This window comes from Uloborus diversus, chromosome 9 (genome assembly GCF_026930045.1).
Source record: "Uloborus diversus isolate 005 chromosome 9, Udiv.v.3.1, whole genome shotgun sequence".
Taxonomy (NCBI): Eukaryota; Metazoa; Arthropoda; class Arachnida; order Araneae; family Uloboridae; genus Uloborus; species Uloborus diversus.
This window is the reverse complement of record NC_072739.1, coordinates 123,357,216-123,373,960: the sequence shown is the minus strand read 5'-3', so window position 1 is coordinate 123,373,960 and position 16,745 is coordinate 123,357,216. Positions and strand designations below refer to the sequence as shown.

General features: G+C 31.4%; 1 protein-coding gene across 2 annotated transcripts in view; it reads right to left on the bottom strand.

The window, feature by feature from the left end:
- Positions 1-6,847: 6,847 nt before the first annotated feature.
- LOC129229321 (STAM-binding protein-like) overlaps positions 6,848-16,745 on the bottom strand; it is a 31,951-nt gene continuing 22,053 nt past the window's right edge. For both annotated transcript variants that reach the window (XM_054863608.1, XM_054863607.1), the window contains exons 7-10: positions 12,759-12,896; positions 11,474-11,586; positions 9,791-9,893; positions 6,848-8,892 (exon numbers count right to left, since the gene is read on the bottom strand). In XM_054863608.1, the coding sequence (XP_054719583.1) occupies positions 8,830-8,892; positions 9,791-9,893; positions 11,474-11,586; positions 12,759-12,896 (417 nt within the window). In that variant the 3' untranslated portion in view covers positions 6,848-8,829. The remainder of the gene's footprint in view (positions 8,893-9,790; positions 9,894-11,473; positions 11,587-12,758; positions 12,897-16,745) is intronic.

The window sequence follows — 16,745 nt, the reverse complement described above, 5'->3', positions numbered from 1 at the left end:
AGAGTCTAGTTGTAATTAGATTTAATTCAATGTATAATTGCTCCACTTTTAGTAACAAAATGCCATGGGAGCAGTCAGCAACGAATTAACGGTGTCTCACTTTTCCCGCATTGCAAAGTATATACTTTAAAGCTGATAATCTCAGACAAAGAAAAGTAACAACATCATTCTACTGCTTAAATGAACGTTAGAGTTAATGGGCTAATGGAAGATTGATAACACCAGTCTGTAAAGGTTATCTCGACTAAACTTTTCAAAAGTTTTACTAGATTAGAAATATCCAACAAAAAGCATTGTTGTTGTCTCGCTATCTAACTGTACCCACTCCTCACCTACTAAATCAAGTTCTATAGAGGATACATTTCTTAACATTCAGTTAAGCTTATTACAAAAGCATTAAATTCAACGAAACAGTGTTTCTATGACTTATGATTTTCGCTAATATTTTCCGTTGTAATTTTTTTTTTTTCTTTGGTACTTGTGGAATTATTTTGCGGTTAAAACCTGAAGTAAAAGTTGATATTTTCCGTCAATAATTTCTCAAAAAAAAGAAAGAAAGAAAACCAAAGAACATTTTGTTGAAAGTTACATTTAAAATATTTGCCACTCTCCCCCCCCCCCCTTTTTTTTTTGAACTCGGTGTTTGAGCACCCCCCCTCCCCACTGATTTTCAAGCCCCTGGCACCATTGAGTTCCAATTTATTAGAAATCATTTAAATTTTTAAAAATCACCATCTCAAAAATTTTTGAAATTTTACATTTTTTGGAAGAACTTTTATTATTATTAGTAGTAGTAGTAGTATTTTGTAGAAAGTACTACTGTTACACAACCAAGGACGCAGAGAGCCAAGGTGCTCCCCCCCCCCAAAAAAGAAAAGAAATGGGGGCAAAGAAAAGGGGAAAAGAAAAGAAAAAGAGGGGGGGGGGTCCAAAACTGCTTACCAGAAAACAGTTGACTCTATTTTAAGTGCCCCAACACTAATTACCAAAAAGTAAATTTTACTTAGTCTTTATGTTTTTCTTATAGTTATTTGGAATTTTCTCTTTTTTCTTTCTGCCTTTCTTTTTTTTCTTCTTATTTCTTTCTTTTTTGCGTCAGTGTCGCGGAGCCTCCCCCCCCCCTTCCCCAAGGCCCGTGCCCCTAGTTTCCGACTAGGCTGACATAGCCTCGTGTCGGGCCTGTACACAACTACACTATATAACCAAAAGTATTAGGACACTTTCAAAAATTCATTTTTACGGATTTCTCGAGAAATAATTAACTAACTGCTCTGTAATTCTTTTTTCTCAAAAAAGTTTTTCTCCAGCTGTGATTTTCCAACAAACATTAAGTCTACTATTCATTTTAGGGGGCCTAGCAACAAATTGAGCAAACATAAAAAAAGGTTTTTAATCATCCTTCATTGTGAATAGCTGAAAATTTCAGAAATAAGTCAACAAACTATGTAGAATTTTTATATTTTCGTGAAAATATCTGTTATACCCACAGAGATTTCAACAATTCTTGGATAGGCGGCGGCTCGTGAGAGATCGTTAGCAAAAAAAGTTTTTATCGTGAATCACTCTAACAACAAAGTCTTGCCGGTTGGCGAACGACCCCTTATAGATTCGTCGCCTATCTAAGAATGATTTAAATTCGGCTTATTAGATCACTGATAACTTTTTAAATTTTTAAGACATCGAACTGGAATTTTATCACGAGTTTCAAGATCTATTTGGACGTTGGTCCTAAAGGCTACAAATTGATATCTTTCACGCTTATACAGTGAAAATTCAATTGCTTTAATCGTTCATATTTCATCACATTTTTAATATTTAGACCTCAAATTTTATTATTATACTAGTAGTACCCGCACGGCTTTGCCCGAAATAGAAAATAAAAAGGTCTTTTGGTTCGCCTGTATATTTACAAATAATGTATGGTGAATTTTCTTGCCAATTGGCTTGTGCCCATGTTACAGTTCCACGTTATGATAATCTTGTAATTTACTCGTCCATCTTACGATAATTTTGTTCTTAAAATTGGAATAGAAAAAGAACCACGTCGAATTTTCGAAAAAATCGCTCCGAGGTGCATACCCCCATGCTACAAACTGACTTTGCGCCAAATTTCATGAAAATCGGCCGAACGGTCCAGGCGCTATGCGCGTCACAGAGATCCTGACAGACAGAGATCCGGACAGAGAGACTTTCAGCTTTATTATTAGCAAAGATTTCTCGTGTATGCTGTTAAATATTCTGAAAGTTTAGTAATGTTTGACGGAAAACTCTGCGTGTTATGAGCCGAAAGCATTCAAATAAAATTTGTATTTTTGAAAGAAATGCTTATATATCTCCGTTGGTATAAAAGATACTTTCGCGAAAATATAAAAATGAATATTATTATAGTTTATTAACTTATTTCTGAAATTTACAGTTTGTTTCCAGCTATTTGCAATGAAGGATGATTAAAAAGATTAGTTTTCCTCAATTTGTTGCTGGTCCCCAAAATGAATAGTAGACCTATTTTTTATTGGAAAATGACAGCTGGAGTATACTTTTTACAAATACTTTTGAAAAAAATTACTGAGCGATTGGTATTTAATTTCTTGAGAAATCCGTAAAAATGTGAATTTTTGAAAGTGTTTAAATACTTTTGCTCATAATAGTACATCTTGATTGCAAAACAGCAGCTAATCACACCAATCAAAAATTTCAGAAACTTAAAAAGCCAAGAAGTAATATAAAATATAATGTGTGAGAATAAACATTTCTTGAAAAGTCTAAGACAGTTTTCTTTAAGACGATGTTATGATGTGAATAAACATATATGGTGTGACCTTCGAACATTTTCACATTTACAGATAAAATTCAAATATAGCATATTAATGCGTAAAAGAACTTATTGAATGAACAATTAAGGGTAAATTTTATGAAAGATGAAGATTTTTGGCTAAATGTCATTATAATGGGGAAAAAAAATCAGGAGAAAAATGTAAGCAGTTTTCTGTCGCCGCAGAATCAGGAGGTCAAGCTTTTGGGGGTGCACTATTTCTTATGGAGAGGGGGGGCACCCCTGCTATACAAGTATGAAAATGCATCAAACAAATGTGACAACTCAGCTTGATTATTATTTAAAAGATACAACCATAAATATTGAAAATGTCACGTTTTAGAACTATTATAAACGTTACATTTTTGTAGTCTTTTTTTTGTGTGTGTGCATGCGGTTTATGGACGTTTTAATCAAACTGAGCATAATTCATAATTGATCAGTTATCTATAAAACGAGTGCAGAGGTAGAACCTTCAATTGACGAATGAGATTTGTAACCAGTTTACAAGAAAGCTCGCTTATTGTAAAGCTACAAAGGATAATGGTTATTCGTTTTTTAAAGATTTGTATTTGCACTTTTTTTTTTTCTTTTAATGTTTGCATGTGTATTTTATAAATCAGATTATAAATGAATGATTTATATGTCTGGCGAGGTCTGGCTATGAGATTATAAATGTCTGGCGAGATTTCAAGTAGCTGCCGTGTATTGATTTCATTTTAGAAAGCAATTCCTATTTATTTCCTAAGATCTTAAGTTATTTTCTAAATAAGAGTTTACGGAGTCCCTATTCACTGCATAAAAAATTATATATTTGTCGCACATTCTCAGTATTTCAATTAGCAACACTTGCTGAATTTCCTAATGATTACGACTTTAATCAGTTTTAATTTTTAGACTCTTTTATTCAATAAGTTATGTATTATTTCGAATTAATAATGCTTGTGATTGTGATTTATATTAGCGTACATCAATCATTTAGTAGTATAATCAAATTTGGAAGGAAAAAAATGAGCACATATGTTTTGTACTTAAAATATTTTAAGTATATAAATATTTTTGTATTTTAAGCCTGCCTTAGCCCTGGCTTAGGGCGGTAACTTACTACAAAACATATGTTTTGTAGTTGGGAAAACCCCCTTTTGTCAAAGCATAAAATGTATTGCTCTCACAATTTGTCTGTCACAATTGGTTCACTTTTAAAAGGTCATATTTTGGAATGAAAAGTTACAATTGACATAATTTCATTTCAACATTCAATTGTTTTTAAATTTATCCTTGATTTTTCTTTAGTGTTCAAATTTTTGTACATTATTTTAAGCATAAATCTGCTATTTAAAAATTATGTAAACTTTTATGGAATGTAAAAATAGACAAGTTTGCCAGGCGTTATCAGCTGGCTATCGATGGTTATCAGGACAAAAATACCATATGATGAGGGTGTCTGCATTTGGCCTACGTAAATTATGGTAAACTTGTACACATACAGGGCAAATTAAAAAACCTGAATATTGCTTACCATCATTCTTGTAAACTAAATCGTGGAATCACACTGCACCACAATTGTACGTTGTCCATTTCATATGTTATACCGCTTCTGATGCTATTTTCCATTGGTCCATGAAAAATTGCTATATTGATAATGTTAAAATCGTCCAGATTTTATGTTTCTTTTTTTCAGAAAATTTACTTAGCACGTTTTTCTCAAAACAGATGTAAATCATATTTCCTCTACAAGACTCTCAGACACTTTTTCTCTAAGTCTTTTTTCTTTTCCAGAAAAATTTGTCTCTTTGCTGTGTGATGCAACTAAATACAGAGGAACCACCATTTTACATTGTCCATTTTATTCACTGTACAGTGAAACCTCTCTGAGCGGCCAACCCTTCATTCTGCAAAATTTCGGTCATTGAAAGGGGGTGACCGCTTTAAAGGGTTTATGTTACAGTTGCAATATAACTCTATAATACAGAACATAAGAAAGTTTAATACATAGAATGAAGTTTGAGACCATTCTAAAAGGGAAATAGTATATTATTTAATTCAAATGGTTTTTCAATTCAAAATGACAAATAAATTGCTCTAACCAATTTATTTGTCATTGCATCTGAATTTTCGATGACTTTATTTATTATCCCCAAATTTACTTCAGCTGAAAGTTTTGTTTGCTCATGATTACAAAACACATTAGTAAATTGTTTGTCAGAGGCAGAATTAGTGCCTGAAAAGCATAAAAATGTATTTGCTCAAAAGACGTTAATACATACAGCAAACTGATTAGATAATTTAAACCAATCTCAAACTAATATTAGATATGATTGAAAAACGCTTATTTTCGCTGACTCGTTAACCAGAAAATGTTTGTTTCAGTCGGCAGGGTAATTATCAAAGCTCTCCTGCTGTTTCGTGCTGGAAAGAATTTGAAATCGTACTCTATTAATTCTCTCGCCGATTTTCCACGTTCATATTGCTCAGAATTTCAATAAGTAGTTCAAGATTCAAAAAATGATCCCCGACAGTGTTGTTTGCAACCCAGATTACACATACACACTGACCAACTAATAAAATAAACACGAGTGACATTTTTACTACAAAATTAATCGGAATTCATTAAAGACCAATGAGAATTCTTCTCTTTGAACTAAACGAGCTGATGTGTGCATCACATGACTTCTTTTTACACCAATTTAATGTTATTTTCCAAATTATTGCAATTTTAATGTGATTTAAATAGTTAACTCTCTAAATATCACCAACAGTGGTCAAATTAAAACCAGATTTAAAAAATTAAAAAAAATCGCCAAATTTGTCACCAAGTTGGTGAAAAAGCTTGGTGACCAAAAGACCTGCTATGCATTGCTAATTGTCCGCCCAAATAATAAGACCACTTGAATTTGAATCAAAATCAACAATGATTTGCCCCCAAAAAGGTGCAAAAGGTCCCTTTAGAAACACCTGTATGCAACCAAAGGAGGAGGTGCATAATTAAGACCCCACTAAGAGCCTACATACCAAATTTCAACTTTCTAGGATATACCGTTCTTCAGTCATGCAACATACATACATACATACAGACGTCACGAGAAAACTCGTTGTAATTAACTCAGGAAACGTCAAAATGGATATTTCGGGCGTCTGTACGTTCTTAGGAATATATGCACGTGTGGTCAGGTCGAAAAAAGCCCAATATTCATTCGGAGTTGAGCAAAATGGAAATTAAGATCGATTTTTGAGTGAAAATTTTTTCGCGAATACAATACTTCCTTTTTGCAAAAAGGAAGTAAAAACTGCAGATTAGAAACAGAAAGTGAATAGATTTTCCTGAAAAATGGAATGGGTGCATCCACTCAGCGGCCGTTCAGAAGGGTTAGGTGGCCGTTGCTAGGGGTGGTTTTTAACATTAGGTCTATGGGCTAAAAAATCTCTGCCGCAAAAAGTGGCCATTGAGAGGGGTGGCCGCTCGGAAAAGTTTCACTGTACCACGTCTCAGGTCATTTTCTGTTGGTCCATGAAAAATTGCTACACCGACAATGTTAAAATAGTTTATATTTTATTAAACCTTTTTTTAGAAAATCCCCTTAGTATGTTTTTTCTTTCAAAGACAAACTTTTTTCAAAAATTTTTTTTTCCAGAATAAATTTGTCTTTTTGCTGTTTGATGCCGTTTTATTAACTTTATTGTCGAAGCATAAAAACTTCGAACTAAATTTTATTTGCAAATTTCAAACGAAGAAGCAAATTTGCAAAAAAAAAAAGGACAAGAGCATGCTATAAATATAATTTTATCTATAAACAAAACACAAGTGAAGATTACAGATACCAGAGATGCCCACCTGGGGGGGAGGATATATAGCAGACAGCGCCATTGAAATTTTTAGGTAGGGTGTTTTGAGGGGTATTTTTCTTTTTTTAGGGGGAGTCTTGCTTTGGGGGGGGGGGGGGCTTCGCAATTTTTAGAGTAAAGAGAAACTTTTTTTTTAAATAAGTGTCTATTGAAAACATAACAAACATAATGAGAAAAGCAACAAACAAATTATTTTAATTTATTTACACTATAATAGTATTTAACAAACAGCAGAAAAACAGTATGAATCATACTTTTTATTAACAAAATAATCAAAGGCAACATAGTAAGGCCTCAACTCCTGTGTGCATTACACACAGAACAATTATTGCCAAACAAAACTAATTTAACAAAACAGAAAGATCACAGCTTGCATTCATAAAGACACAACAGAATTACTTTTTCAGTATAATTATAATACATTATATATATTTTTATGCATTAACTATGAATTTAAAGACATTATTATTCTAAAATATATCATGATATGAAATTACACAATCCTCCCATGAAATCTCTAGTGCTAGCCTGCCTTGTGACTCAAGATATTGTTGAAAATTATAATAATATATGACACTGAATTCACTGTAAGTATAAACAATGCTTGAAGATCTTTAAGTATATATCTAATTTAAGATTTTCTTTGCTTCTTTACAGTTCTGTCAGTTTCAATATTTCACAAAGAATTATATTTCAATTCAAACCAATAACATATTTTAATAGCAATGTACACAGATTATAAAATGAAATATGCTTTTTAAAATAGCAATTAAGATGAGAATTCATTGCAAAATACATCCTAGATTATTTTACATTTCATTTATAAAAAATCAATCTCAATCATTAATACAAATATTGAATGTGGGAAGCTTTTCCTCCCATTACTCTCAATGTTTATACAGTGGAGTCTTGAAAATCTGAGGTAATTGGGGCTCACTTTATCTTGGATCACTGAAAATTCGGTTTATCCGGAAAATTCTTCTAGATTTAAAATTTACACGACTCGTAAGACATACAGAGGAGCACCTTTTACTTCCTTGCATAAAGAGAAGGAACTATTGTCTTCACGAAAATTTATTAGTCAAATTTCAACATAAATTTTCTTTTAGTTGCGTCTAAACGAATGTTAACTTATTTTTTTCTTGGTTCCTGTACGCATTTGTGTGGAAAAGGCAACCAAAACATAACCAGCCTCTCAAGGTATCTTTATTATACACTGTACGTAGGATGTAAGTTTTACAGCAATAAAAATATTTCTAGTTTCAGATTTTAATGAAAATCAAATTTTGAGCTACTAAAAAATATAACTTAAAATATAGTGTACCTCGGATTAAGCGGAAAGTTGAATTTTCAGGACTCGGATTTTCGAGACTCTACTGTACTTGCAAAATTTTTACCACATCAACCACTGGGAAATTTCCAAAGATTTAATGAAAAAATTTGGTAAAAATTTCTTTATCTTTTTTTTTTTCTGAAAACCTTCGTGAACAATTGAAGTGGTTAAATACTAACCCATACTTACATTTCAAACTAAATAAAACTTTATAAAATATTTTTGAAATATGATATTTCTATCACAGGTTTAATATAAGCTAAATACATACACATGTACATACTTTGTTTAAAAATATATTAAATATTTAGTATTTACATAGTTTTATATTATTAGTAACGCCCTAAAAACTACATCACAAAATAATTTAACAATACTTGGAATGCTTATGAAAAGAATAATTTAGCTTCTTTAATTAATAATATATCATTTTAAATAAGCCAACTTCTTTAGGCATAACGTTTCAACCCTTAGAGGAATAGCGGCTTTATTTTAATCCACCTAGATCAGTACTTTCTTCAGTTAACAGACACAGTAGCATCACTAGGATCCACTTCCTCTCACCCTGTCTCACCTCAGTAATTTTGTCATCTTCCTTAAAGGGTTAAATGAAGGAATACAAATGGAATCCATTTATTTTGTAATGAAGTTTCTGATAGTTAACAGAGCAGCAAAATAAAAAATATTCTCCTGCAAAGCAGTAAAGAAGCTTTTATGACAATTTTAATGAACAGACTACAAGGGGAAAATAAAAAGCAATTTTAAACTTAATTTGAAAAATATTTACAACTAAAGAATTCATATAGCTCGACTAGAAAAGAAGTTTTTTATATGCTAGCACTTATTTTCTCAGATCAACAACTGTGATTGTAGCTTGAGTATCAAGTTTCACATGAATACTTTCCTAAAAAAAGAAAAAGATTGAATTCATTATGCATAGTAATATGATCTTCATCTCAAAATAAAGTGACAAACATAAGTTTAGTATTTTTTTTAATGAAAACTGACAAATTTAGTGCAACTATTTGCAAAGACCTGAAAATTATTTAGCTATTTAACATTAATAGTCTACAAATGTGATGTAAAACACAAAAGTTGATTTGAAATTGGTCTCTAAATAATTTCAGAGCGTTTTGGAGCATCTTCCGGAGCAAAACAATTGCCATTTTGGAGCAACTTTGTAAACATCAATTATTGGTCACTAAAAATCCATAACTCGTTAAATTTTAACATTATTAATATTTCATTCGCTTTTTTCAACAATTAACAAGAAACTTAGCAGAGAAATTGTTTGAGTTATGTGTAAATAGACATCTAATAAGTAGGATGGCTTTTAAAAAGGGAGTTTTTAAATGTAATACCTATACCATTGTACAAACATTATTTACATTTTTATAGCTACTTTTAAGCAGATAAAAAACATTAAATAGTAGTCCCTACAAAAGAAACCTTTTTATCCGCAAACCGATGGGCTTAAAACTACTTTTTGAGCAGTTAGTATTTGATAGCGCACATCCGTTCAGGTTTAGGTTCACTGAAGAATATACATTACATAGAATTTTCACGATTATTTGTTTATTACTTAGTAGATAATAATGCTTCAACAAAAATGTTTTTCAGCAGAAATTGGAAAAAAAAATATTGTGGTAAAAATCATGGTAATCTAAGCGTTAGGTAAGAAAGGGTGCAGTCCTATGATTTTAACACTTAATTTATGACATCTGATAATATCCCATCAAGTTTCATCAAAATCCTTTTTTAAAAAACTTGTTTTATGAATTTTACAATTAAATAAGTCTTACTTCATAAATAACTGGCTCATTTGGATGAGGATGAAAACCTTTCTGTCTGCACTGAGAAATATAATCAACACCATAATCAGGAGTCAAAGAAAATATGCTAGTACTGAAAGGGAATGGCAACAATTAACAAAACATTTGAACTCAGACTAAGACATATGTTTGAAATATGTAGTATTTTGCTCATGCTTAAGCATGAACTATCAACAAAGATGCATAAAGAAACAATTTTTAAACACATTCAAAATAATGCAATATAGTTTTATTTAAAAATAGGAATATTATGCAATAATCAGGGTTTGCCGATATCATGATATATATCACGATATATATCCCATATTTATTTTTTCAACTAGTGTTTTTGATATAAAAATTATATTAATCATAGTGATATTGTTCATTTATATGCAAGGATTTGCAAGGATTTATCATAGGAGAAAAATACTGCACTCAATTAAATGGCAGATTAAGAGATCGCAAATAATGCAATAGGAGAAAAAGAAGAGCATGGTGAAAGTCAAGAAGAAGAGTTCAAAGTTCAGGCCCGCCTGACACATGAAACAGTTTAACAACACAATAACTACACTAATATTGAGGTTTAAGATGGGGCACAGTTGACTGAAAAACAGATGCTAAGAAAAATGCAGTCAAGAATTAAGAAAATGGTTTCACGACAATAAACAAAACAAATGACTGGCTTTTTCAATAAAAAGCAAATTTTAAAATTTTGATGAAAATGATTTTGTCTCTTTGAGTGAGGTGAAATTTAGCACAAAAATTAGCTTACCTCAACGTTATCGAAAATACACTGTTTCCATACTGCTTTTATGTGCATTGACTAATAAAATACAGTTAATTTTGAACGTACATACTACATATATTTTCACTGTTTGTATCACATTTTATGCACAAAACAATTGCTTTTTAGCAAACAACTTTTATTTTATTTGCTCTGCATTTTCAGACTTTTTTTCAGGTTATTCGTAATTTTTATTATCCACCCCACTGGTGCTACACAATTACTACTGAAGAGTCATTAAATGGGAAAGGTTCAACCCGATAAACAAGTTCAGAAACAAAGGGCTGTCCGTTGAGGGTAAAAAATTGACTGGTAGTTTTATTTATGTTTACTAACATATTATTATCCATGCACCAGCATTGAAATCACTTCAGGGTTACATTTAAGAATGTATTAAGTTCTTCCTAGTCTTTTTTCACAGAGCTGCACTGTCAGACTATACATATTAAGTTGGTTGGTTATATTGGGTTCGATGGCGCAAAAGACTTGATTGGCCAAACAATGTTAGAAAGATGAAAAGTGTGCCGAAAAAAGTGAAATTGTACAATGAGAGAAAAGCACAAAACTCCTAGAATTTTGAAAATCTTTGCCAAAATAAACATTTTAACGAAGTTTTAAATTTTGAACAGTATACCAAAGAAATAAACTGAAAAATGTTTATATACATATTAAGCCTTTTACGTTTGATACCATAATTTGAATCAGAGAGTACCCTTACTAGCCTAGTAGTCATTTTTTGTGTCCTTTCTCATAAAATAATCATTTTCTGAAGATAAGGAGATCAAAACTGAACAGCATACTCCAAATGAGGAAATACTAAACTTCTGCAAAAACACTTGGTAATATTTTAATGTAAGATTTACATTTATAAAGTATTTAAATATTACTTTTCATATTTAGGAGCACAAACAATTGCAATAGCTTCTGGCATCATCAATTGATAAGAACAATGAGTGTGCAAATCAACACTGGACATGAAAGCTGTTTGACTTGGATGAGTCTGCAAAAATACAAAGAATAATTTTCAGACATATAACAAAAAATTATGTACAAGAAAATGCACATCTTACTCACAAATTTTTAATTATCATATGAGCAATAATCATATGATAAAGTTTTAAATTAATTTCAAGTTATACATCAATAAAAATAATATAATAATAATGAAAACTTTCATAAATCATTAAGAATTATTTACTGGATTAAAAATGATTTACAGAATGCAGCATTTAAAACTTTTATGATGTAATAAAGTTTTTAATCCCTAACTTACTTTTAAAATACAAGGTGATTCACAAAGAATGACTCGATTTAAAACGTACATAATATGGAAAATATTGAACACACACACTTCAGATGAGTTTTACAATACACAGGTAATGTATAAAAAAATTGTACTAACCAAATTAAAGGTGTCCAATATGTTCAGTACCTGTTATATATGTTTGCACAGCATATGCCTATGTCCTAGTTATTTTCGTCTTATACGCAGGGAAGGTGCACTAGCACAGCGTGGTATAAATGATTTTAAATGAAATGGCGGGCAAAAAAAAAGTAAGCAAGCACTACTTGACAGCAACAGCGTAAACTTTGAAAATTTACCTAGTGGCATGACAACCCATGGGAGCTAAGGCCTACTGTGCCCATCTCAGTTTTCCTGACTAAGGGGCTACTTTTTCTACTTATACAAAATTCAATCAAAAAGGTTTAAAATCTGAATCGCTGTTATTTTTGAAATTGGGATATTAATTTTGAAACACCCTGTATAAAGAAATTGAAGTTTCCTTCGTAGAATCATAGGTTGCAAATGATAAAGATTAAAAATGATGTCTGTAAAACTACAAAGAAGATTTTTAGGTGAGTAACAAAATTAAACAAAAAATGCAAATTATGATCACAAATTTTAAATCATTGCATAAGTGATAACTAAATGATAATATTTTAACTCATTATTCCCTTCCGTGTACAAACATTTATTAAGAAACTTTTCTACATACAAAAATAAAACATTAAATAAGCAATGTGTTCTTTATCTTTTTTTTTTTCCTTTTCCCAATAACATTAAAATCCAGTGGATTTAAAGCATATAAAAGGAAGCAATGATTTTTTAAAAACGCGTTTGGTTTATTTTACAAGCATATTTAATTTGAAATAATTTATGCAACAACTTACATGAATCCAACCAAGTGTAATAAGGTCATATTTGTCTTGATACATAAAAATATCTTCCTCATTATCAGTTGTACAGGAATCAGCAGTACCTGTTTGTTTCGGTATTAGCAGATGCGTAACCATAAGTTGATTGTGAGACTAAAAATATTCCATATGAATGGAGATTTAATACTGGTATTGAAATAAAATGACAAAGCAAAAGTTTTTAAAATACTAAAAGTGAGACAAAATTAATACTAATTCTATTGGAGATTCATTTATTTATTTATTCCTTTTAACCACTTAAAATGCTACGTGGAACAAAAATGAAAAACACCTTCAAAAAGTATTATGTACATAGGTAGGATTGCCAGATTTCTGAAATGCTCAACCGGGAACAGGAAGCCCCCCCCCCCCCCAATATTTAAAAGTGTACACACTTGTGGCTGATTTTTATATGGCTGTTTTTTCTCTATGCTATGAATACATGGTTACTAAGTATGAACCTAAAACAGTGGTAGTAAAAAAAAAATGACAGAAGCAGATAAAATTTGAACATTTCACTTCTTAGATGTAAATATTAACAATTTATTTTAGTTAGAAAAAAACACTTTGAATGAGGAATAAAGAATTGAACAATAATTAGATATACTTTTCATTTTATAGGATTTTTTTTAATAGTCTCTTTTAGTTTTAACCAAATTGTAAAAATTCTCAAAAGTTAATCCGGTATTAATTTTACAAGTCAAAGTTACAAATGACAAAGTAATTATCCTAAATAATCCTTCAGTTAATTAATTTTTAGACCACTTTGGTCATTTGTAACTAAATTGATATTTTTCCAGGATGTGAAGTAAACTCCCGAGTAGCATCAACTCATCGGCCGATCATCGGCTGTTCATCGAAATCCGATCAAACTTTGATCGGCCAATGATCGGATTCCGATGAGTTTTCATCGGAAATTGCTCCAATATGTCTCATCGGCAATAGTAGAATCCGATCATCGGAATCCAATAAATTTTGCTCCCTATACCGATGAGATTTGGAGCAATGTACGAGCAGTGCTGTCCCGAGGCGATGAGATTTGGAGCAATATACGAGCAGTGCTGTTCCGAGGCGATGAATTTAGGATGAAAATACGATGAGAAGTAGTAACAACTGCGATATAGGGACAAGCAGGAGGGAAAAAAATTAACAGTGGGAAGGGGGGTCTTGGATGATAACGTGACCCTTCCGCCATCTTGAAAACTTTCAAGAAATGTATTTTCGGATGACGTCATTTGGGACAACTATTTAATATATTCTAGTTTTTTTTAATAACTTGTTTATTTAATTCCTAATTTAACAACTTTTGATGAACGTGATTCATGAGCTCAATCTAAGTCGCTATAGCCGGGAATCGAACCCTAGACCTCTGGAATACGAGATTCATATGCTAACCACTAGACAAGTAATGCTCTTTCCAAGGAGGAAAATAATGTATTGAATGGAAAATCATTTTTGGCGCCATCTATCGGATGGCAAGGCCATGACAGATTTCTGAACGGAAAGTGAGAATTTTATTCTGTGAATATACTTGTGACTCCAGCTAATGAAGAGTCGGAGTCGGTAATTTTGGGAGTCAAATTGAACGGAGTGGAATTGTTTTGAAGATAGAGAGAAATCATTCAAGAGTCGGAGTCTCATTTTGTTAGCAATTCCAGTGAGGTAATCGGGGTTGGAATCGTGGAGTTAAAATTGAATTAATTTTGCAGCAAATCGGAGTAAATCCTTCCAAAATCCAGGAGTCGGATTCGGAGTCAAAGTCTCTGTCATTTTTCCTCCGATTCTTCCGTCCGATTCTTTATTTGATCCGTTTAGTCTTACGTTTGATCAATAGTCGGATATTCGAATAATAAAACTTATCCTATTTTAACAGTTGGGAGATTTCCTAAAATTTTAGATTGGGAAAATTTTTATCGGAAAATTTAAACGACCTACTTTTTTTAAGATGAAATGTAACTCGGCAAATTTTCATAGGAAAACTTGATCGTTACGATCTTTTTTTCTGGTGAAATTTCGCTCTGCAAATTTTCATCGGAAAATTTGATCGTTACGATCTCTTTCTCTGATGAAATGCAGCTCAGCAAATTTTCATCGGAAAATTTGATCGTTATGATCTGTTTTTCCGATGAAACGTAGATCGACAAATTTTCATCGGTAAAGTTGATCGTTACGATCTCTTTTTCCGATGAAATGCAGCTCGACAAATTTTCATCGGAAAATTTGATCATAAGGATATAGTTTTCCAATAAAAAACAGCTCATCGAAAACCGTTCTCGGATTCTGATCGCAACGATATCAGCGTGCATTACGCGATGAGTTTAGGAGGAGTCGATGATCGGCCGAGCAAAATCCGATGAGTTGATGCTACCTGGGCTGGCTGGGACAATGGGATTTTGTCTGAAAACTGGGACTGTCCCGGTCAAACCAAGACGTCTGGCAAGGTAAAATGCTAGGAGAGTAAGCATTTTATACAGAACTAGCTACGTTGCCTGGCTTTGCTCGGTCTACCTTGAGAATCAAAATTGTTTCAAGTGACATATATTCAACAATCAGGATTAAATGAAAGAAAAAAAAAGATCATGCAAAATTTTCCTTCCAAACAATGATGACAGATATTAAAATACTTTTAAGAAATTAAAACGCAAAAGATGGATTGTAAAAGCGTAACCATGGAAACACAAAATAAAATCAGTTTAAGAAATTAAATTCAAAATAAGGAAATAAACGATGGATTAAAAAAGAGTAACGGTATAAACTTGAAAATTAAATGGTTGAAACCTGAATCAAAATGACATTTTTCGAATTTAACTTAAAAACGCTTGTAACTTTTTTTCCTTTGGAGATAGAAGCTTAGTTTTTCAACCATAGGTCAAAAAAGATCTGGAGTAAAAAATGTCACTTTTTCCAATGGTGTCAAAAAGAAAATGGAAATGTTGGACAATTCCTTCACTTTTTTATTGATAGATTTAATGAAGAAAGTAGTTCTTAAATTTCAGCTAAGCTTAAACAAATTCGAGCTAAAAATGTAACTGCCGCCATAATTAAGTTAGAGCATTGAAACAATTGCATAGAACGTGAAAAATTCTACTCTTTCCAACGATATATAATATTAATATGTGCAAGCTATTTTTCACCCTCATATTCAGGAATTTATGTGAACATTGGGCCTAAATTGGAATAAAAAAAGAACTATTCATCGAAGTTTTTTTGAACTGGTCTGGAAACCTTTTCAGGACTTAAAGAAACAAACTGTGAAAATGTCAGCTAAATCAGCTGGGTAGTTCTCGAGTTTTGCGAGTTTAAACACACAGACACTTTTTGGAGACTTCATTTTATACTATGTAGAGATATGTGAAATTCATAGTAATATAATTTTTATTTATCAAACTAGAAACAGTTCGGAAAAATATAGGGGTTATTTCATCAATAGTTATACGTAATTTGGTAGAAAAAAATTCTATCTTTTTAGTCTAACAAGCAAGAAAAAAAATCACTATTATGAATAAGCTGCCAAGTTCACTAAAAAAAGTTTCTCATACCTATGTTAAGAATTACCAAAAAAGCAGTACTTTTGGCTTGAGACTTTTTATTCTTGAAAAACAAATTCTTTTTTCACATAAATAAACTAGAAGGCCAGGATAAACATAAAAATGCAAAGACAAAAAGATATATTTAAAAAAAAAAAAACCATAAACTATCAAAAGGAAAATTAACTGATATTTGAGAAATGTCAAACTAGCTCAGAGAGAGAACAGGTTCTAAAAATTGAAACAAAATTCAAATCAAGAAACATTATTACTAGAGGTAAATCTTAGTTAGGGAGTTAAAGTAAGTGCTACTGATTTTGGTTCTTTTTCTATTTTAATTGTCTTGTAGTTAAGCTCAACTAATCTGAGCTCTACTAATAACATTTTACAATCTTTTTTTTTTTTTTTAGTTTATCAATTATTTAGAAACACCCAT